We start from the raw sequence: 23,880 nt of genomic DNA on the forward strand, positions 1-23,880 counted from the left end.
TGACAAAAAATAGTTCGCTTTTCAAACACATTTTCGTTTCACCTTGCGACGACCCTCGACTCAAAATGTATAATTAACCATATACTATTAATTAATTAATCGATTTGGGGTACAACGGCTACAATTGTCACCTTTTAGAAATAGTTGTTCTACCCCCTTCTTCTCACTCCTCATGAGCGCATGGATAACTGTTGTGCTCAGGCTGTGGTGAATGAGATTGAAGAAGAGTTCTTGTTTTGTATCTCAGTTTCTCTCTTTATGGACAAATTGAATTTAAACAAATACTACGGAGATCTCAGACTAATCAATGGAGGGTATTTGAATATTCACATCATAATTGTATCAGTGATTCGGTAGAGAGTATTGGGTTGTTTGTAAATATTTATTTAATTAATTTCTGAGGAGAGGAGGACTGCTGCTGTTCATGTGAGTGGAGGGTAAGTACACATAGGGATTTTTATTATTATTATAAGTTTCATTTTCATTGTTTAGAAACTTTGGTTGTTTTCACATGCTTTTGATCACTATACCCGCAATTCATCGTGTGTTAGAATAGGCAGGACGATACCGTTTTTGTTCATAGCTATTTCTTATTATAGGAGTTGGATGATATTCTCTAGCTCAGTGGTTCCCAACCTTTTTCGGTTACTGTACACAACTGAATTTTGCTCTGCCCGGAGTACCCCTTCATGTGCATTTTTACCAGTAGGCCTATGGTCTCATGAGTCTTCTCAAGTATCCCCGGGGGTCATGTACCCCTGGTTGGGAACACTAGTCTAGCTAGCGAAGTGCACTGCTATTGGAGGGCAGTGGACATAGCTAGCTAGAAGGGGCCGATTCTAACTTGTAATCACCAAAGCGTGCCTATTTGTGATAATTTAGTCAAATTATTTTTGAAGCCACCCCCAAAATATTGTTCTTACTGTTATGTTACTGGTGTTTTATTTTATAATAACTTACCTAGATTGACAGCTAGCTTGTTTGCTACAGTTAGCGGTGACAGTTTTGTGGTTTATGTAGCTAGCGAGCTGGCTACCGCTAACTAGTTAGCTAACTAGTTTAGAGCTAGCTTGCTCTCTAGTGACTGGATGCTGTGAAAACTCACCCTGTGTTTGCCGGTTATTTCAGCTTGCGAGGCTAGCTAACCTCGTTAGTTGTAGTTGACGAGGATGTGAAGGTATATCAATTGTAGTGATATCTTGTTTTAAACCGTGAAATTTAACTGAAGTCTGACTCCTTCCCATTAGCTAGCAAATAACCTAATGTTTATATCTAGCTTGCACCAACTATGTAACAACAGTTTAGCTTGCTACCTGGCTAACAAACGCGAATTAAACGTGTGCGCGCGCCTGCTCTGCGCAACATGGCTATTTGTGCTCTTGTAAATGAAAGTTAAACACTTATTTCGTTCATGCTGAAATAGTATGGATTTTCAGACAGAATAAGACAATGCATCTGGTAGTATGCCATTGTGCAAAGGAGGGCCAAATAGTGCTAAATATGAGTTGAGGCCCTTATGTTATGAAAACGAATCAATATTTATGCTCATGGAGTAATTTTGCTGCACGCTAGCCAGCAGATCCCAACCGGCTTGCTTACAGCTGCACTAGCGTCAGACAGCATTCCTGTGGCAATTAAGACAGAGGAGCCTGCTCGAGATATGGCTCAGAAAACGTACCTCAATCCAGGGATACGAAATGCATTGTACTCCGAATTGTCCCATTATCCCAACTGTTACACCGAGAAGATTGAACGACTGCTAATTTTTATGGAACGCTGTCCTTTTCTTCCTCATGCTAGGTAGCAGAAGCCACAGCAGCCATTTTGGAATGGCATTGTCAGCCAATCAGCTCATTTGTTGTTCAACATGAAGTGCCATTCCATAACGGCTGCTGTGGCTATACTGCTAACTAGCATGAGGACCAAAACGGCAGTTTACTTGAACGACTACTAGTTTTTAATCGTCTAGGTGTAAAAGTTGGGATAATGGGACAATTCGGCATACAACGCATTTCAACAATTTCCTAATATTCTTTACACTTTTTTTTTTCTGGCCTCCATTGATTTAGTTACCCTAATTATGGCCATCCTACAAGGGTAAAAACTCCAATAACTTCTGAATGAATTATGATCGAGACATGAGGTTTGGGTCATTTGTTTTCTTAGAGGATTATCTACACAATTAACATATTAATTTATCCATAGACAGGTTAGCTGACAACATCACAAAAACGATGCACATGCTTCAATGGGACAGAAGTCCGTATGTTGTTGTGATTCTGGATGGCCAGATGGCTAGCAACAATGACGAGAAGCTGCGGGGAATCATACGTGGCAAATTTCAGCTAGTTAGGGGTTCAAGCAGCGACGCTGGTGAAACCCTATTGTATTTGATGGCTAATATTATTAGGGGTTCAAGCCAGCAAAGCTGTGTGACACTCTGTATTTGTTGGCATTGATTATTATTATTTTCTTTCTTCTGCCGGTTAGTGAAGAAATTATAATTCCCCTGAGATGGTAAGGCTTAGGAGGTTGCAACCTTGCATGTTGGTAAAAGGCCAAGGTCCACACCCTCTCATGCAATGCAATGCTAATTGGCCACATGGTGGCGCTATAACAAGCGATTAAAAATGCTAACTCTGAAAGCTCACGCCCCTCACCCCGTTTGAGCTAGAGTCCAGAAATTCTACACTACCAAATATTGTGGTGAGAGGAAGCCCAGTGGCCGGCAGTGGGAGAAGATGGAGCAAGTTGGATTTTGACCCACGTTCTGCACATTTTCTCATTGATGAAACATTTGATCTCAATACAGTTTTCTGTTTCCAAAATTAGAATCTGTTACGAACATAGTGAACTAAGTTTTGTAGACTTTACCCTTTGCCAAAGTTTTAAAAAATGGCGATGTTTAGGAGTGAAAGGGCGAATTGAGTTATTGCACACGCGCACCTAGGTGTTCCCTAATGGAAATATGCAAATGCATGCTAGAATGCACCAATAGGCTCTCCCTAGCTCGTGCTTGGCTCTACCCACCTCCTTGCTTGTTCTGCCCACTAGGAGGCATTTGCTCCCATTGGAAACAACAGGCTGTGTTCTATCTTGGGTTAGTTATAGAAATCTTTGCCCGTACTGTCCACCATGATGGATTTTCCGCCATTTTGAATTTTGTGAAAAACACTTAACGCTACTCTGGCACCGAATGATCAATCTGCAAAAAACTTGAAACATGTAATCTATGGACCAAGATCTCACATGTTTAGTATCTCAAACAACATGGCCGCTACTGACCAATGAACATTCAGAACAGCGTGATCTGGCACATAAATGCATATAACTCCGACACGGATATTCGTATTGTAAGAAAACTTGGTACACCTGTTCCAAACACTGTCAAGACTCAACATATCGAAGTACATTCAGATCAACCACACGGTGGCGCTATAACGGGCACATGTTTATCTCTTGATCTGTTTGACTCAGTGATGAAATTGCCACACATGCTCAGGGAAATGAGTCTAGATAACCAATAAAGGATGGTACAATTTGGCTGCATGGTGGCGCTGTTGGACAGGAAAAATCATTAATGCAAGCTCATTGGCATTAGAGGCCATATTGTTTGAGTAAGAGTGTTGGAAAATATTGTTTGAAGATGGGCATCTATAGATGTTATATGCCAAATTTGGTCCCGATCGGTCCAGCGGTTCTGTAGAAGAATATGTTTTGAAGTAATAAACAGTAGGCTTGGGCGGTATACCGTATACCGGGGTGTTTGGAAATAGCCACAGGATGGCTTTTCAATACCGTTTAAACTTTCTTTTGAAGTTTTTCTTTTTCAAACATTTCTATATTTGTAGCTACTTTTTAAGTAAATACCTGCAGCCAACTTGTGCAATATGTTAGGAGATAAAGCAGATTGTGTTCATCATTTCACCTGTCACATTATTTTACATTATGAAGCTTATCATAGTTCCCCAGAACAGTTGAGCCAGTCACGTGTTTGTTTGTAAATAGCACAACTGGAGAAAGTGGGAGCAGGTGAGTCCAGCTGTGTATTGACAGGGGTCGCGTTTTATTTTGAAAGTCAACAAGTGTTTGTTTGCTTCAATAGAGTGATCAGGGGCGTGCAACTGTAGTTTTCCTACACAGAAAATACATTAGTGCAACAACACATTCAGCAGAAAATAGCTTCATGTTAATCAGAAGACAACAGAAGTTCAATGCTATTTGGCTGGCAGCCACACAAGTAAATGAGCTTACAATAAAAAAGCAAGGTCATTTTTTTCCAAAAACGATGCATGGCCATCATATTTCTAATGTTTATCATAGAATGTAGCAAGCTACATTTCCTAATGTTTCGCTTAAAGTTAATCTAGCATTTTACCGGAGAAAATAGGCTGGCTACACTGAGAAAAGTACCAGAGAGAAGTAGCTACACATCAGTCAGAGTGCTGTCTGCTGATACAATGCCCATTTAGTGAATTCTCATCAGAGTGGAGAAGCGCAACTGAAGCACAAAATTAGTCTGATGCCGAGCAGAAATTACTGCGTTAATGCAACCTCTAAGTTTAACTTGCTAGTTATTTAAATGAGTTACTGAATTAATAAGGTGATGGGGCACCTGTGTAAGCTTTCAATAAACATTGGAGATGAAATATAGTTGACATATTGTCAACAATCTAAGCCAACCCCGTCTGTTTTGCCTCATAGTTGCGCACGTGTCGGTTTTGTTGGTAAACAACCAACCCATCTATAGGTCATTATCTAGAAAACGTCACAATAGGGTGCATCGTGTTCGATTTGCCTGCTGGGGGGCAAGGAGACCCCAGCTCCGCTAAAACCATTGACAACTGCGTACTGTTTTCAAAGGATTGTTAAATAAATGTTAACTAGTTTGTTGTAATGTCATCACCTCCTTGAAGAGCATACTCAGACCTACACATTTTTGATTATTCCATGCAAATAAATTGCACACATTTAGCTCTCATCAGAGTTATACAGCAAGTAACTGCATGCTTTTCATGATCAGTAAACATCAATTGATTGATGGCGCTAAATGTGGAATAATCGGAAATATGTAGTTCTGACTATGCTCTTCAAGAGGTGATGATATTAAAACCAAATAGTTATAACATTTATTTAACAATCCCTTGAAAACGGCACGTAGTTGTCAATGGTTTTAGCGGAGCTTAGGAGTGTGGGTGTCATTGCCCCCCTGCAGCCAAATTGAACGCTCTGCACCGTATTGTGACGTTTTATTGATCTACCTATAAGTCAAATGATGCGTTTTTCATTGGACACCCTACCAAATCCTTTGTCTTCACAGAGCTGAACAAAAGTGGATTGTCCCTTTATATGTGTGGATGTATGTAGGCCTAGGCCTGTGTGTGTCAGTGTATTTAGATCCATCCTCTATGCCAGCGTTTCCCAAACTCGGTCCTGGGGCCCTCCCTGGGTGCATGTTTTGGTTTTTGCCCTAGCACTATCCAGCTAATTTCAAATAATTAAAGCTTGATGATGACTTGTTTATTTGAATCAGCTATGTAGTGCTAAGGTAAAGATAATAGAGGCCTGTAATTTTCATCATAGGTACACGTCAACTATGACAGACAAATTGAGAACATTTATGAATTTATTTGCAAATTATGGTGGAAAATAAGTATTTGGTCAATAACAAAAGTTTCTCAATACTTTGTTATATACCCTTTGTTGGCAATGACACAGGTCAAACGTTTTCTGTAAGTCTTCACAAGGTTTTCACACACTGTTGCTGGTATTTTGGCCCATTCCTCCATGCAGATCTCCTCTAGAGCAGTGATGTTTTGGGGCTGTCGCTAGGGCAACACAGACTTTCAACTCCCTCCAAAGATTTTCTATGGGGTTGAGATCTGGAGACTGGCTAGACCACTCCAGGACCTTGAAATGCTTCTTACGAAGCCACTCCTTCGTTGCCCGGGCGGTGTGTTTGGGATCATTGTCATGCTGAAAGACCCAGCCACGTTTCATCTTCAATGCCCTTGCTGATGGAAGGAGGTTTTCACTCAAAATCTCACGATACATGGCCCCATTCATTCTTTCCTTTACACGGATCAGTCGTCCTGGTCCCTTTGCAGAAAAACAGCCCCAAAGCATGATGTTTCCACCCCCATGCTTCACAGTAGGTATGGTGTTCTTTGGATGCAACTCAGCATTCTTTGTCCTCCAAACATGACGAGTTGAGTTTTTACCAAAAAGTTATATTTTGGTTTCATCTGACCATATGACATTCTCCCAATCCTCTTCTGGATCATCCAAATGCAATCTAGCAAACTTCAGACGCGCCTGGACATGTACTGGCTTAAGCAGGGGGACACGTCTGGCACTGCAGGATTTGAGTCCCTGGCGGCGTAGTGTGTTACTGATGGTAGGCTTTGTTACTTTGGTCCCAGCTCTGCAGGTCATTCACTAGGTCCCCCCGTGTGGTTCTGGGATTTTTGCTCACCGTTCTTGTGATCATTTTGACCCCACGGGGTGAGATCTTGCGTGGAGCCCCAGATCGAGGGAGATTATCAGTGGTCTTGTATGTCTTCCATTTCCTAATAATTGCTCCCACAGTTGATTTCTTCAAACCAAGCTGCCTACCTATTGCAGATTCAGTCTTCCCAGCCTGGTGCAGGTCTACAATTTTGTTTCTGGTGTCCTTTGACAGCTCTTTGGTCTTGGCCATAGTGGAGTTTGGAGTTATTTTCCACCATAATTTGCAAATAAATTTATAAAAAATCCTACAATGTGATTTTCTGGATTTTTTTCTCTCTCAATTTGTCTGTCATAGTTGACGTGTACCTATGATGAAAATTACAGGCCTCGCTCATCTTTTTAAGTGGGAGAACTTGCACAATTGGTGGCTGACTAAAAACTGTTCCCCCCCCTCTAATTATACTGAACAAAAATAAACGCAACTTGTAAGGTGTTGGTCCCATGTTTCATGAGCTGAAATAAAAGTTCCCTGAAATTTTCCAAACGCACAGAAGGCTTATTTCTCTAACATTTTGTTCACAAATATGTTTACATCCCTGTTAGTGAGCATTTCTCATTTGCCAAGATAATCCATCCCCCTGACAGGTGTGGCATATCAAGAAGCTGAATAAACAGAATGATCATTACACAGGTGCACCTTGTGCTGGGGACAATAAAAGGTCACTCTAAAATGTGCAGTTTTGTCACACAACACAATGCCACAGATGTCTCAAGTTGAGAGAGCGTGCAATTGGCATGCTGACTGCAGGAATGTCCACCAGAGCTGTTGCCAGATAATATAATGTTCATTTCTCTACCATAAGCCTCCTCCAACGTCATTTTAGAGAATTTGGCAGTAGGTCCAACCGGCATCACAACCGCAGACCACGTGTAACGACGCCAGCCCAGGACCTCCACATCCGGCTTCTTCACCTGCGGGATCATCTGAGACCAGCCACCTGGACAGCTGATGAAACTGAGGAGTATTTTTGTCTGTAATAAAGCCCTTTTGTGGGGAAGCCCATTCTGATTGGCTGGGCCTGGCTCCCCAGTGGGTGGGTCTATGCCCTCCCAGGCCCACCCATGGCTGCATCCCTGCCCAGTCATGTGAAATCCAAAGATTAGGGCCTAATTAATTTATTTCAATTGACTGATTTCCTTATGAACTGTAACTCAGTAAAATCGCTAATTGTTTCATGTTGCGTTTTTATATTTTTGTTAAGTGTATATAAACCAAGTAATGTTTAAAAAAAAATCAATGTCACTCTTCTGTTCTGCTGCTGGTCTGTAGGCCGGCTTCATACTGTAGAATGGCCATTAGAATTTTTATGAAGTGTATGATGATGACACATACACTCTTACTGTACAGCTCTTCTAGCTGCATAGAATCAACCTAAAATATTTTGTAATGTACAGTAACTGTAGCCCACCTAATGAACTAGGTGAGATTTCCTGATTACGTTTCACACTTGTAGGTTTCAAAAGTTTCAAACCAATCTGTGTCATTAGGAAGTATGGGTACTGGATTCTATGGGTGGTTTAGATCAGAAGTAGGGAAACTGAAAGTGGCCATGGGATAGTATTGCGACCCACTGCTACCTATATACTGTTATATCTACTATTACTGTCTGTTATGACCAGAACCATACATGAAAATTCATGTTTGGTCAAACCACATTTAGTTACGAATTATCCTGCAGGTTATCCACCCATGTTTAACATGACCGACTTTACAAGTGAACTTGGCTCGGTTGCTCTGGTAGTTTTCCAACGTTGGGGTGACTTAGCCATCCTGAATGCACAATTTGTAGTGGTGGGGAGTCTCATGTAGGCCTAACTGGCTCTGCTTCTACTGTCTTGCAGGGAGTTTGAGAGAGTGGAGACCAGTTACACTGCCAGGTGTGAGTCCTGCAACAGCTCCTGTTGTAATTGTGCTTTTGGCTCGCAGCCTTGGCCCAGAAATCAATCAGACTGGACGGCTGTAACATTGCCTCAGGCAGACTCGCTGGTTTCCCGGTTTTCACTGTTTATTTATTGTTGTCCCACGGAACCAGCCAAATTGATGCTTTTGTGAGCTTTTAGTCAGTGCCCTGCGAATGTAATTTCCAAGTTGTTTTATTTACTCTTGTGCCTGCTATGAACAAAAATTCAAATTCAGTAGAAGACAGAATTGTTGGTTGTCTTTGATGTTGCACGTTGCTCAATGAAAAAAGGCATTCGTGTGGGATTCAAAGTGCCGTCCCATGGAAAGTAATACTATGGGCCTTTGAAACAATGAGCTTACGCAGATTCATATCATAATTGCAGTTAGGCTTGGGCGGTATACCGTATATACCCAGGGGTCGCATTAGCTTTCAGAAGTCAGCATTTTCAAAACATAAGACCATCATACAATCTGCATTTTTAAACCATTTCACCTGCGTTTTATATTGAAAATCGACAATTTTTTTTGTTCCAATGGAGTGATCAGGGGCATGCAACTATAGTTTTACTTCACACAAAATACATTAGTGCGACACAGAAAATAGCTTCATTTTCATCAGATAACAACAGAAGTGCAACGCTATTTGGCTAGCAGCCACACATACATAAATTGGCTTACAATGAAAAGGACGATGCATGGCCATCATATTTCTAATGTTTATCATAAAAAGAATGTAGCCAGCTACATTTCCTAATGTTTTACTTGAAGTTAATCTCGCATTTTACTGGAGAAAATTAGCTACACATCAGTCAGAGCACTGTGTGCTGATAGAAAGACTAGAGCAAAGATTTCTCATCCGAGTGGAGAAGTGCTTAAATTAGTCTGAAGCTGAGCAGAAATTACAATGAGAAGCATTTCAGATCTGCTTTTACAAAACGCAGCAAGATATTTCTTATGCCTTTTGTCTGTGACCGGTGAAATGAAGAACACGATCTGCTTTATCTCCTAACATATTGCACAAGTTGACTGCAGGTATTCACTTAAAAAGTAGCTACAAATGTTCAAATTTATAAAATAAAAAACGTCAAAGTAATAGTTTCAACAGTATTGAAAAATCATCCTGTGGCTATTTCCAATTCTGTTAACTATTTCTTTGAAGTTTTTATATTTGTAGCTACTTTTTAAGTAAATACCTGCAGTTAACATGTGCAATACGTTAATAGATAAAGCAGATCACGTTCATAATTTCATCCCTCACATTATTTTTCATTATGAAGCATACCGGTAGTCCCCAGTCACATGGTGTTTGTTTACAAGTACACAAACGAGGAGAGACCGGAGCCTTGTGAGTCACTCACTGTTGTGCAGCATGCGCGAGGTCATCTAATTACAGTATGGAATTCACAACTAAATGTTTGCCAGCTAGATACACTATATATACAAAAGTATGTGGACACCCTTTAAAATGTGTGGATTTGGCTATTTCAGCCAGACCCGTTGCTGACAGGTGTATAGAATCGAGCACACAGCCATGCAATCTCCATAGACAAACAGTGGCAGTAGAATGGCCTTACTGAAGAGCTCTGTGACTTTCAACGTGGCACCGTCATAGGATGCCACCTTTCCAACAAGTCAGTTCATCAAATTTCTGCCCTGCTAGAGCTGCCCCGGTCAACTGTATGTGCTGTTATTGTGAAGTGGAAACGTCCAGGAGCAACAACGGCTCAGCCGCGAAGTGGTAGGCCACACAAGCTCACAGAATCGGACCGCCGAGTGCTGTAGTGCGTAAAAATCGTCTGTCCTCGGTTGCAACACTCACTACCGAGTTCCAAACTGCCTCTGGAAACAACGTCATCAAAAGAACTGTTCGTCGGAGCATCATGAAATGGGTTTCCATGGCCAAGCAGCCGCACACAAGCCTAAAATCACCATGCGCAATGCCAAGCGTCGGCTGAAGTGGTGTAAAGCTCGCTGCCATTGGACTCTATAGCAGTGGAAACACGTTCTCTGGAGTGATGAATCACGCTTCACCATCTGGCAGTCCGATGGAAGAATCTGGGTTTGACGGATGCCAGGAGAACGCTACCTGCCCAAATGCCTAGTGCCAACTGTAAAGTTTGGTGGAGGAGGAATAATGGTCTGGGGCTGTTTTTCATGGTTCGGGCTAGGCCCCTTAGTTCCAGTGAAGGGAAATCTTAACGCTACAGCATACAATGACATTCTAGACGATTCTGTGCTTCCAACTTTGTGGCAACAGTTTGGGAAAGGCCCTTTCCTGTTTCAGCATGACAATGCTCCTGTGCACAAAGCGAGGTCCATACAGAAATGGTTTGTTGAGATCGGTGTGGAAGAACTTTACTGGCCTGGGTAGAGCCCTGACCTCAACCCCATCGAACAACTTTGGGATGAATTGGAACACCGACTGCGAGCTTGGCCTAATCGCCCAACATCAGTGCCTGACCTCACTAATGCTCTTGTGGCTGAATGGAAGCAAGTCCCTGCAGCAATGTTCCAACATCTAGTGGAAAGCCTTCCCAGAAAAGTGGAGGCTGTTATAGCAGCAAAGGGGGGAACAACTCCATATTAATGCCCATGATTTTGGAATGAGATGTCCACATACCTTTGGTCATGTAGTGTATCTTATACTATTAAGTTAACTGTCTAAAATGTGCTTTTGGTTTGCTAACTTAGTAGTTATCTAGCTGGTTAGCATCTTCCAAAATCAAGCTTCTCTTGGTAACCGCAGAGAATCCCCTCCTTGATCAAGAGCCTTGCTGTCTAATATTTGTTTTGTGTGTGCTGCAAACTGTGAGTAGCATTTTTTTGTTACTTGTATAACATTTTGAGCTGGGATGTCTGTCCTGCAAATAGTTTTTCAGAGGACGTATAAAATGTTTGCTATGAGCTCGTTAGCATTTAGCTAGCATTCGCTATAGGATTTTACACGTACTTGTTAGCATTGCTAACCTTCGGATTAGATGCTCAGTGGGGTTTGAAAATTGCGCCCCCTGTGTTCAGTGCCGGTATTACCAAATAGCACAAGGTCGGTATGAAGGTATGACAATCTGGATACTGCCCAAACCTGATTACAGTCCCTTTAGATCTGTCAGGGGGGCAGTTGGAGTCAGGGTCAGAGTAGCAGTGAACACAGGTCATAGGCCTTGTATCAGATTTGCTCACCTCCTGCGTCCTCCGTCCTCTCTTGCTTCCTATTGAAAAATGGTCAAAGTTAATCGAGGAAAGTGAACGTGGATGGAAATGTGCTTGCTTGAAATGAGACGGTCCTTCTCCGTTCGCGCGTTGTTAGGTAAATGACGTTTACAGGGGTGGATCCCAAAAGAAATGTGTAAAGTGATAAAAACAAATTAATTTAGTTGTGCAAGACATTTTATAGATAAAACAATAAATAGCATATTGTTTTTAAACGTGTGCATGTTTTTCTCCTCTGACAAAACAAAAGCTGATTCAAAGGGGGTGTGGCTGATTTCAAAACTCATCCACGGTAGGATACACATGAGTATCCTCGATGAAATGTGGCTATCGAGGAGGGGAGGGCACTTTGACATGATCCTAGATGGCGTAGTAGTGCGGTTGTGTATTCTGTTGTGTCCTCGTGTAAATAACCATTTTGTTTTGTTTTTTCGTATATATTTCTCTATCTCACTTTCCATCCTTTAACTAAATATACTTTCCTGCAACCTGCCTCACCCAATGTGGAACGGATTCTATTATTTCTTTTTTTTAAATTAAGAACCTACGGCTGAAACTAGCCAGCTAACTAGCTATTAGCCACCGTTAGCGGTGCCTCCTGCTCGCCTGTGCTGTAGCAGCCTACGAACTGCTCCCGGACTTACTTATTGCTGTTCACTGGACCTTATGATCACTCAGCTACAGAGCTAATGCCTGCTGGACTGTTCTTTTACACGGTACCCCATCCTGTTTAGCCTCAGCCCAAACTTTCGTCGCCATTACCAGTTGTTGTCTTAGCCCTCTCGAATAACACCTGTGATTGCGTTATGCCTCTCTCCCATGTCAATATGCCTAGCCTATTGCTGTTTGGGTTAGTTCTTATTATACAATTTCACTGTAGAGCCCCAAGTTCAGCTCAACCAGCCTCAGAGAGCTCCTTTGTCCCACCCCCCATACACGCGGAGACCAGCTCATTCGGTACCTCCAGTGATGCTATCTCTTTCATAGTTACCCAATGCTTAGGTGTACCTCCACTGTACTCATATCCTTCCATATCCTTGTCTGTACATAATGCCCTGAATCTATTCTACAACGCCCAGAAATCTGCCCCTTTTTATTCTCTGTACCCAACGCACTAGAAGACCATCTCTTAAATCATTTAGCCGTATCCTTATTCTATTCCTCCTCTGTTCCTCTGGTGATGTAGATGTTAACCCAGGCCCTGTAGCACCCAGTATCACTCCTACCCCCCAGGCGCTACCATTTGTTGACTTCTGTAACCGTAAAAGCCTTGGTTTCTTGCATGTTAACATCAGAAGCCTCCTCCCCAAGTTTGAGTTATTCACTGCGTTAGCACACTCTGCCAACCCTGATGTTCTGAATCTTGGCTTATGAAGGCCACCAAAAATTAAGACATTTCCATCCCGAACTACAACATTTTCCATCTAGATAGAACTGCCAAAGGGGGTGGAGTTGCAATCTACTGTAGAGAGAGCATGCAGAGCTCTATCATACTATCCAGGTCTGTGCCCAAACAGTTTGAGCTTCTACTTCTAAAAATCCACCTTTCCAGAAATAAGTCTCTCACTGTTGCCGTTTGCTACAGATCCCCCTCAGCCCCCAGTTGTGCCCTGGACACCATATGTGAATTGCTTGCCCCCCATCTATCCTCAGAGTTCGTACTGCTTGGTGACCTAAACTGGGATATGCTTAACACCCCGGCCGTGCTACAATCTAAACTAGATGCCCTCAATCTCACACAAATTATCAAGGAACCTACCAGGTACAACCCTAAATCCGTAAACATGGGCACCCTCACAGATATCATCCTGACTAATTTATCATCTAAATACACCTCCGCTGTCTTCAACCAGGATCTCAGCGATCACTGCCTCATTGCCTGCGTCCGTAATGGGTCCGCGGTCAAACGACCATCACTGTCAAATGCTCCCTAAAACACTTCAGCGGGCAGGCCTATCTAATTGACCTGGCCTGGGTATCCTGGATGGATATTGACCTCATTCCGTCAGTAGAGGATGCCTGGTTGTTCTTCAAAAGTGCTTTCCTCTCCATCTTAAATAAGCATGCCCCATTCAAAAAATTCAGAACTAAGAACAGATATAGCCCCTGGTTCACCCCAGACTTGACTGCCCTTGACCAGCACAAAAACATCCTGTGGCGTACTGCATTAGCATCGAACAGCCCCTGCGATATGCAACTTTTCAGGGAAGTCAGGAACCAATATACACAATCAGTTAGGAAAGCAAAGGCTAGCTTTTTCAAACAGAAATGTGCATCCTGTAGCACTAACTCCAAAAAGTTCTGGGACACTGTAAAGTCCATGGAGAATAAGAGCACCTCCTCCCAGCTACCCACTGCACTGAGGCTAGGAAACACTGTCACCACCGATAAATCTACGATAATCGAGAATTTCAATAAGCATTTTGCTACGGCTGGCCATGCTTTCCACCTGGCTACCCCTACCCCGGCCACCAGCTCTGCACCCTCTGCTGCAACTTGCCCATGGCCCCCCCGCTTCTCCTTCACCCAATTTCAGATAGCTGATGTCCTGAACGCGCTGTTAAATCTGGACCCTACAAATCAGCTGGGCTAGACAATCTGGACCCTTTCTTTCTAAAATTAGCCGCCGAAATTATCGCAACACCTATTACTAGCCTGTTCAACCTCTTTCGTATCGTCTGAGATCCCCAGAGATTGGAAAGCTGCCGCGGTCATCCCCCTCTTCAAAGGGGTGACACTCTAGATCCAAACTGTTACAGACCTATATCCATCCTGCCCTGCCTTTTGAAAGTATTTGAAAGCCAAGTTAACAAACAGATCACCGACCATTTCGAATCCCACCGTACCGAGCTGGTCATGGGTGCACCTCAGCCACGCTCAAGGTCCTAAACGGTATAATAACCGCGATCGATAAAAGACAGTACTGTGCAGCTGTCTTCATCGACCTGGCCAAGGCTTTTGACTCTGTCAATCACCGCATTCTTATTGGCAGACTAAATAGCCTTGGTTTCTCCAATGACTGCCTCGCCTGGTTCACCAACTACTTTTCAGATAGAGTTCAATGTGTCAAATCGGAGGGCCTGTTGTCTGGACCTCTGGCAGTCTCTATGGGGGTGCCACAGTGTTCAATTCTCGGGACGACTCTATTCTCTGTGTATATCAATGATGTCACTCTTGCTGCTGGTGACTCTCAGATCCACCTCTACGCAGACAACACCATTTTGTATACATCTGGCCCTTCACTGGACACTGTGTTAACAAACCTCCAAACGAGCTTCAATGCCATACAACACTCCTTCCGTGGCCTCCAACTGCACTTAAACGCTAGTAAAGCTAAATGCATGCTCTTCAATCAAACGCTGCTTGCACCCGCCGCCCGACTAGAATCACTACTCTCTGCGGGTTTGACTTAGAATATGTGGACAACTACAAATACCTAGGTGTCTGGTTAGACTGTAAACTCTCCTTCCAGACTCACATTAAGCATCTCCAATCCAAAGTTAAATCTATTTCGCAACAAAGCCTCCTTCACTCATGCTGCTAAACATGCCCTCGTAAAACTGACTATCCTACCGATCCTTGACTTTGGCGATGTCATTTACAAATTAGCCTCCAACACTCTACTCAGCAAATTGGATGTAGTCTATCACAGTGCCATCCGTTTTGTCTCCAAAGCCCCATATACTACCCACAATTGTGACCTGTACGCTCTCGTTGGCTGGCCCTCACTACATATTCGTCGCCAAACCCACTGGCTCCAGGTCATCTGTAAATCACTGCTAGGCAAATCCCTGCCTTATCTTAGCTCATTGGTCACCATAGCAACACCCACCCGTAGTATGCGCTCCAGCAGGTATATCTCACTGGTCATCCCCAAAGCCAACACCTCCTTTGGCCGCCATTCCTTCCAGTTCTCTGCTGCAAATGACTGGAACGAACTGCAAAAATCTCTGAAGCTGGAGACTCTTATCTCCCTCACTAACTTTAAGCATCAGTTGTCAGAGCAGCTTACCGATCACTGCACCTGTACACAGCCCATCTGTAATTAGCCCACCCAACTACCTCATCCTATTTGCACATCATCTTCTGCACATCTATCACTCCAGTGTTAGTGCAAAATAATTACAATTTAGTATTATGGCCTTACCTCCATAACATACTACATTTGCACACACTGTATATAGATTTTCTATTGTGTTATTGACTGTACGTTTTGTTTATTCCATATGTAACTCTGTGTTGTTTTTATCGCACTGCTTTGCTTTATCTTGGCCAGGTCGCAGTTGTAAATGAGAACTTGTTCTCAACTGGCTTACCTGGTTAAATAAAGGTGAAATACATTTTTACAAAATGGTTTGCCTGCTAACGAATTGAAACACTCCTTGACCATTTATCGGTTTCCGGGTCACAGAGGAGAGAAGACGGAGGACAGTCTTTTGCCCAATCGAGAGAACCCCATAGGCTACCCTCTTTGTCAGGGTCATGTTCATTAGGCACCAAACGGGGGGAAATGGACTGCAACAGGGGAGGGACTTCTTGGACTTAAGAAATGCTCATTTTTGTTTTCTGTTCCGAAACGTTTGAAGACGTGTGCCCTAAGAGAAATAACCAATTTAGTTTTGTTACTGAAAGGTGAATTGTTTCTTACGGTTGGAGTAAAGGTCAGTTACCGTGGTTTCTTTTTTGCGTACAGCGGCTCTTTAATGCTTCAATTGGATGGTATTCAACCTGGAGACGGTGTGAAGGTAAGAGCTGGAGTTAATTAGCACATTCCTTCACTATTTTTACCATTCACAAGATTACAACATTCAGCCTTTTGTACGTCCAAGGCTTTGTTGATAAATATCCTAAAAGACTCAAACAAAAAGTTAATAGCTGTTGTTTCAGGCCGTTTGACTCATAACCTTGCTTTTTTGCCAGGATGTACAATGCATTCGGAAAGTATTCAGACCACTTGACTTTTTCCACATTTTGTTACGTTACAGCCTTATTCTAAAATTGATTACATTGTTGTTTTTTCCTCATCAATCTACACACAATACCCCATAATGGCAAAGCAAAAACAGGTTTTTATAAAAAATATTTACATAAGTATTCAGACCCTTTACTCAGTACCTTTGGCAGCGATTACAGCCTTGAGTCTTCTTGGGTATGACGCTACAAGCTTGGCACACCTGTATTTGGGGAGTTTCTCCCATTCTTCTCTGCAGATCCTCTCAAGCTCTGTCAGGTTGGAGGGGGAGCATCGCTGCACAGCTATTTTCAGGTCTCTCCAGAGATGTTTGATCAGGTTAAAGTCCGGGCTCTGGCTGGGCCATTCAAGGACATTCAGAGACTTGTCCTGAAGCCACTCCTGCGTTGTCTTGGCTGTGTGCTTAGGCTCGTTGTCCTGTTGGAAGGTGAACCTTCGCCCCGGTCAGGTCCTGAGCACTCTGGAGCAGGTTTTCATCAAGGATCTCTCTGTACTTTTCTCCGTTCATCTTTCACTCGATCCTGACTAGTCTCCCAGTCCCTGCCGCTGAAAAACATCCCCACAGCATGATGCTGCCACCACCATGCTTCACCGTAGGGATGGTGCCAGTTTTCCTCCAGACGTGACGCTTGGCATTCAGGCCAAAGAGTTCAATCTTGGTTTCATCAGACCAGAGAATCTTGTTTCTCATTGTCTGAGAGTCCTTTAGGTGCCTTTTGGCAAACTCCAAGCGGGCTGTCATGTGCCTTTTACTGAGGAGTGGCTTCCGTCTGGCCACTCTACCATAAAGGCCAGATTGGTGAAGCGCTGCAGAGATGGTTGTCCTTCTGGAAGGTTCTCCCATCTCCACAGAGGATCTCTGGAGCTCTGTCAGTGACCATTGGGTTGTTGGTCACCTCCCTGACCGAGGCCCTTCTCCCCCGATTGCTCAGTTTGGCCGGGCGGCCAGCTCTAGGAAGAGTCTTGGTGGTTCCAAACTTCTTCCATTTAAAAATGATGGAGGCCACTGTGTTCTTGGGGACCTTCAATGCATGCTGACATTTGTTGGTACCCTTCCCCAGATCTGTGCCTCAACATGATCCTGTCTCGGAGCTCTACGGACAATTTTTTCGACCTCATGGCTTGGTTATTACTCTGAAATGCACTGTCAACTGTGGAACCTTTATATAGACAAGTGTTTGCCTTTCCAAATCAAACCAAATCAAATGTTATTTGTCACATACACGTGTTTAGCAGATGTTATAGCGGGTGTAGCGAAATGCTTGTGCTTCTTGCTCCGACAGTGCAGTAATATCTAACAATTTCCCAACATGTACCCAATACACACAAAACTAGTAAGGAATGGGATTTAAGAATGTATACATATATGGACAAGCAATGACAGAGCGGCATGGACTATGGTACAGTAGAATATTATAGAATGCAGTATATACATACAGTGGGGAAAAACGTTTTTAGTCAGCCACCAATTGTGCAAGTTCTCCCACTTAAAAAGATGAGAGGCCTGTAATTTTCATCATAGGTACAAGTCAACTATGACAGACAAAATGAGATTTTTTTTCTCCAGAAAATCACATTGTAGGATTTTTTATGAATTTATTTGCAAATTATGGTGGAAAATAAGTATTTGGTCAATAACAAAAGTTTCTCAATACTTTGTTATATACCCTTTGTTGGCAATGACACAGGTCAAACGTTTTCTGTAAGTCTTCACAAGGTTTTCACACACTGTTGCTGGTATTTTGGCCCATTCCTCCATGCAGATCTCCTCTAGAGCAGTGATGTTTTGGGGCTGTCGCTGGGCAACACGGACTTTCAACTCCCTCCAAAGATTTTCTATGGGGTTGAGATCTGGAGACTGGCTAGGCCACTCCAGGACCTTGAAATGCTTCTTACGAAGCCACTCCTTCGTTGCCCGGGCGGTGTGTTTGGGATCATTGTCATGCTGAAAGACCCAGCCACGTTTCATCTTCAATGCCCTTGCTGATGGAAGGAGGTTTTCACTCAAAATCTCACGATACATGGCCCCATTCATTCTTTCCTTTACACGGATCAGTCGTCCTGGTCCCTTTGCAGAAAAACAGCCCCAAAGCATGATGTTTCCACCCCCATGCTTCACAGTAGGTATGGTGTTCTTTGGATGCAACTCAGCATTCTTTGTCCTCCAAACACGACGAGTTGACTTTTTACCAAAAGGTTATATTTTGGTTTCATCTGACCATATGACATTCTCCCAATCCTCTTCTGGATCATCCAAATGCACTCTAGCAAACTTCAGACGGGCCTGGACATGTACTGGCTTAAGCAGGGGGGACACGTCTGGCACTGCAGGATTTGAGTCCCTGGCGGCGTAGTGTGTTACTGATGGTAGGCTTTGTTACTTTGGTCCCAGCTCTCTGCAGGTCATTCACTAGGTCCCCCCGTGTGGTTCTGGGATTTTTGCTCACCGTTCTTATGATCATTTTGACCCCACGGGGTGAGATCTTGCGTGGAGCCCCAGATCGAGGGAGATTATCAGTGGTCTTGTATGTCTTCCATTTCCTAATAATTGCTCCCACAGTTGATTTCTTCAAACCAAGCTGCTTACCTATTGCAGATTCAGTCTTCTCAGCCTGGTGCAGGTCTACAATTTTGTTTCTGGTGTCCTTTGACAGCTCTTTGGTCTTGGCCATAATGGAGTTTGGAGTGTGACTGTTTGAGGTTGTGGACAGGTGTATTTTATACTGATAACAAGTTCAAACAGGTGCCATTAATACAGGTAATGAGTGGACAACAGAGGAGCCTCTTAAAGAAGTTACAGGTCTGTGAGAGCCAGAAATCTTGCTTGTTTGTAGGTGACCAAATACTTATTTTCCACCATAATTTGCAAATAAATTCATAAAGTTTTTAAGTGGGAGAACTTGCACAATTGGTGGCTGACTAAATACTTTTTTTCCCCACTGTATGAGATGAGTAGTGCAAGATATGTAAACATTATTAAAGTGACTAGTGTTCCATTTCTTAAAGTGGCCAGTGATTTCAATAGGCAGCAGCAGCCTCTAATGTGCTAGTGATGGCTATTTAACAGTCTGATTGCCTTGAGATAGAAGCTGTTTTTCATTCTCTCGGTCCCAGCTTTGATGCACCTGTACTGACCTCGCTTTCTGGATGATAGCGGGGTGAACAGGCAGTGGCTCGGGTGGTTGATGTCTTTGATGATCTTTTTGGCCTTCCTGTGACATCGGGTGTTGTATGTGTCTTGGAGGTCGGGTAGTTTGCCCCCGGTAATGCGTTCGGCAGACCGCACCACCCTCCTATCAATTATGTTTACCACAGGTGGACTCCAATCAAGTTGTAGAAACATCTCAAGGATGATCAATGGAAACAGGATTCACCTGAGCTCAATTTTGAGTCTCCTAGCAAAGGTCTGAATACTTAAGTAAATAAGGTATTTCTGTGTTTTTTTTGTAAATTAATGTAAAAAAATTTTTTTACGGTTTTTCCTTTGTCATTATGGGGTATTGTGTGTAGATTGAGGAAAATAATTAATAATTCAATCAATTTTATAATAAGGCTGTAACATAACAAAATGTGGAAAAAGGGAAGGGGTCTGAATACTTTCCGAATGCACTTTATTCCCTTCAGGTCTTATGTGATGTACTGTACTCAATGGACATAATTCTTTAACATGCAGACTGTAGAGTATAAAACCAAGCCATGCTTATCACCTCCCGAATATTATGTTCTGAATTGGATGGGGACAGTGTAATTGTTTGAACTCCGCATATTGACAACAAAATGGTTGCCATCATGGATTGTTTGACAGAGCATTGGAAATGTTGAATCTTCTCTGGTTGCTATGACTGCAAGCTTGAATCCACTGATTCAACTGTGATAATTAAAGTTTATTAAAATTAAATGTTTTTCCCATTCTTCTCTGTACACAGGCTGAAAGTTCCCCCGGACTGACTGGCACACTGACTGGCTCAATGATGGAATTACAAACGTTACAGGAGGCCCTGAAAGTGGAAATACAAGTCCATCAGGTAGGAGGAAAACATCCCTAGGTGTTCCGTTGTTTTGTTCTGTTCATCCGCTCAGTGTTCAGGCTCTTTGTTACGCCTGCAAATTATGACAAAGTACTCTAATCAACTGGGCTAACTGTCAAAAGTTCAGTCACAGCTATTATGACGAGTGCTATCAAATAAAGTAAACATGTATTTTTAGCAGGTGTTATGGTGGGTGCAGCGAAATTCTTATGTTCCTAGTTCCTATCAATCAATGCAGTAAATGTCCAACAAGCACACAATAATGAAAAATAAAAAATTATACAATTGTTGCACAGCAGTAGATATATAAATAGTATGTAAACATTATTAAAGTGACCAGTGTTCAATGACTATGTACATAGGGCAGCAGTCCCTAAGGTGCAGGGTAGAGTAGCCGGCTAGTTTTGTCTGTTTAACAGTCTGATGGCCTAGGGATAGAAGCTGTTTATGTACTGTCTTCGCCTTCTAGATGGTAGTGGGGTGAACAGTCCTTGATGATCTTCTTGACCTTCCTGTGACACCGGGTGCTGTAGATGTCCTGGAGGGCAGGCAGTGTGCCCCCGATGGTGCGTTGGGCAGCCCTGCGGTTGCAGACGGAGCAATTGCTGTACTAGGTGGTGATACAGCCCAACAGTTCTGTAGAACTGGGCCAAGCCACATTTCTTCAGCCTCCTGAACTTGGAGGCGCTGTTGCTCCTTCTTCACCACACTTTGTGTGAATGGACCATTTCAAGTCTTCAGTGATGTGCATGCAGAGGAACTTGAAGCTTTTGACCCTCTCCACTGCGGCCCCGTCGATGTGGATGGGGGCGTGCTCTCTCTGCTGTCTCCTGTAGTCCACGATCAGATCCTTTGTTTTGTTGACGATGAGGGTGAGATTATTTTCCTGGCACCACTCCGCCAAGGCACTCACCTCATCCCTGTAGGCTGTCTCGTCGTTGTTTGTAATCAGGCCTTCCACTGTTGCGTCGTCAGCAAACTTGATGACTTGAGTTGGAGACGTGCGTGGCCACGCAGTCATGGGTGAACAGGGAGTACTGAGCGCTCACCCTTGTGGGCCCCCGTGTTGAGGATCAGCGTGGCGAAGGTATTGTTGTCTACCTTCACCAACTGGGGTCTGCCCGTCGGGAAGTCCAGGACCCAGTTGGACAGGGAGGTGTTCAGACCCAGGGCCCTGAGCTTAGTAATGAGCTTGGAGGGCACTATGGTGTTGAAGGCTGAGCTGTAGTCAATGAACAGCATTCTTACATAGGTATTCCTCTTGTCCAAGTGGGAATAGGGCAGTGTGCAGTGCAATGGCGATTGCGTCGTCCGTGAATCTGTGGGGGCGGTATGCAAATTGTAGTGGGTGTAGGGTAAGGTGGAGATTATATGATTCTTAACTATCCTCTCAAAGCACTTCATGATGACAGGAGTGAGTGCTACGAGGCGATAGTCATTTAGTTAGGTTACCTTTGCTTTCTTGTGTACAGGAACGATGGTGGACGTCTTGAAGCAAGTGGGGACAACAGAATGGAATAGTGAGAAATTGCCAACTGGTCTGGGCAAGCTCTGAGGACACTGCTTGGGATGTAGCCTTTAATAATATAATAATAATAATTGCGAGGGTTAACTTGCTTAAATGTCTTACTTGCTTCGGCCAGACTACCACGGAGCGGCGGGGGTCCACATCGGCGGCTCGGTGTTGTTTTCCTCGAAGCGGCGAAGCAGGTGTTTAGCTTGTCTGGAAGCGAGGCGTGGTGTCCACAACGTGGATGGCTTTCCCGTTATAATCCATGATTGTCTGGAGTCGCTGCCACATGCGTCTCGTCTGAGCTGTTGAATTACGACTCCACTTTGTCTCTGTACTGACGTTCTGCCTCTTTGATTGCCTTACGGAGGTCATAGTTGGTCTGTTTGTAAAAGTCAATGTTCCCAGTCACTCTGCGGTGGTTTGCATTTTCAGTTTTGCGTGAATGCTATTATCTATCCACGGTTTCTGAAATGGTTACCTTTTCATCATCACAGTAGGATCAACTTCCGCTATGCACTTCCTGATGAACCCAGTCACCGAGTCAGTGTACAGTGAGGGAAAAAAGTATTTGATCCCCTGCTGATTTTGTACGTTTGCCCACTGGCAAAGAAATGATCAGTCTATAATTTTAATGGAAGGTTTATTTGAACAGTGAGAGACAGAATAACAACAACAAAATCCAGAAAAACGCATGTCAAAAATGTTATAAATTGATTTGCATTTTATTGAGGGAAATAAGTATTTGACCCCCTCTTAATCAGAAAGATTTCTGGTTCCCAGGTGTCTTTATACAGGTAACGAGCAGAGATTAGGAGCACACTCATAAAGGGAGTGCTCCTAATCTCAGTTTGTTACCTGTATAAAAGACACCTGTCCACAGACGCAATCAATCAATCAGATTCCAAACTCTCCACCATGGCCAAGACCAAAGAGCTCTCCAAGGATGTCAGGGACAAGATTGTAGACCTACACAAGGTTGGAATGGGCTACAAGACCATCGCCAAGCAGCTTGGTGAGAAGGTGACAACAGTTGGTGCGATTATTCGCAAATGAAAGAAACACAAAATAACTGTCAATCTCCCTCGGCCTGGGGCTCCATGCAAGATCTCACCTCGTGGAGTTGCAATAATCATGAACACGGTGAGGAATCAGCCCAGAACTGCACGTGAGGATCTTGTCAATGATCTCAAGGCAGCTGGGACCATAGTCACCAAGAAAACAATTGGTAACACACTACGCCGTGAAGGACTGAAATCCTGCAGCGCCCGCAAGGTCCCCCTGCTCAAGAAAACACATATACAGGCCCGTCTGAAGTTTGCCAATGAACATCTGAATGATTCAGAGGAGAACTGGGTGAAAGTGTTGTGGTCAGATGAGACCAAAATCGAGCTCTTTGGCATCAACTCAACTCGCCGTGTTTGGAGGAGGAGGAATGCTGCCTATGATCCCAAGAACACCATCCCCACCGTCAAACATGGAGGTGGAAACATTATGCTTTGGGGGTGTTTTTCTGCTAAGGGGACAGGGCAACTTCACCGCATCAAAGGGACGATGGACGGGGCCTGAAGGTTCGAGTTGCCAAACGTCAGCCTCGAAACCTTAATGACTTGGAGAAGATCTGCAAAGAGGAGTGGGACAAAATCCCTCCTGAGATGTGTGCAAAACCTGGTGGCCAACTACAAGAAACGTCTGACCTCTGTGATTGCCAACAAGGGTTTTGCCACCAAGTACTAAGTAATGTTTT

General features: G+C 43.5%; 1 protein-coding gene across 2 annotated transcripts in view; it reads left to right on the forward strand.

Moving 5' to 3' along the window:
* Positions 1 to 217: 217 nt before the first annotated feature.
* Positions 218 to 23,880, forward strand: part of LOC121555294 (PHD finger protein 21A-like) — a 60,614-nt gene continuing 36,951 nt past the window's right edge. The window contains exons 1-3 of one of the 2 annotated variants that reach the window (XM_041869114.2): positions 218 to 437; positions 16,317 to 16,368; positions 20,522 to 20,620. In XM_041869114.2, coding sequence (XP_041725048.1) covers positions 16,327 to 16,368; positions 20,522 to 20,620 — 141 coding nt within the window. In that variant the 5' untranslated portion in view covers positions 218 to 437; positions 16,317 to 16,326. The remainder of the gene's footprint in view (positions 438 to 16,316; positions 16,369 to 20,521; positions 20,621 to 23,880) is intronic. The other variant, XM_041869115.2, reaches the window with a different exon arrangement.

Source organism: Coregonus clupeaformis, chromosome 11, assembly GCF_020615455.1.
Source record: "Coregonus clupeaformis isolate EN_2021a chromosome 11, ASM2061545v1, whole genome shotgun sequence".
In the NCBI taxonomy this organism is placed as follows: domain Eukaryota; kingdom Metazoa; phylum Chordata; class Actinopteri; order Salmoniformes; family Salmonidae; genus Coregonus; species Coregonus clupeaformis.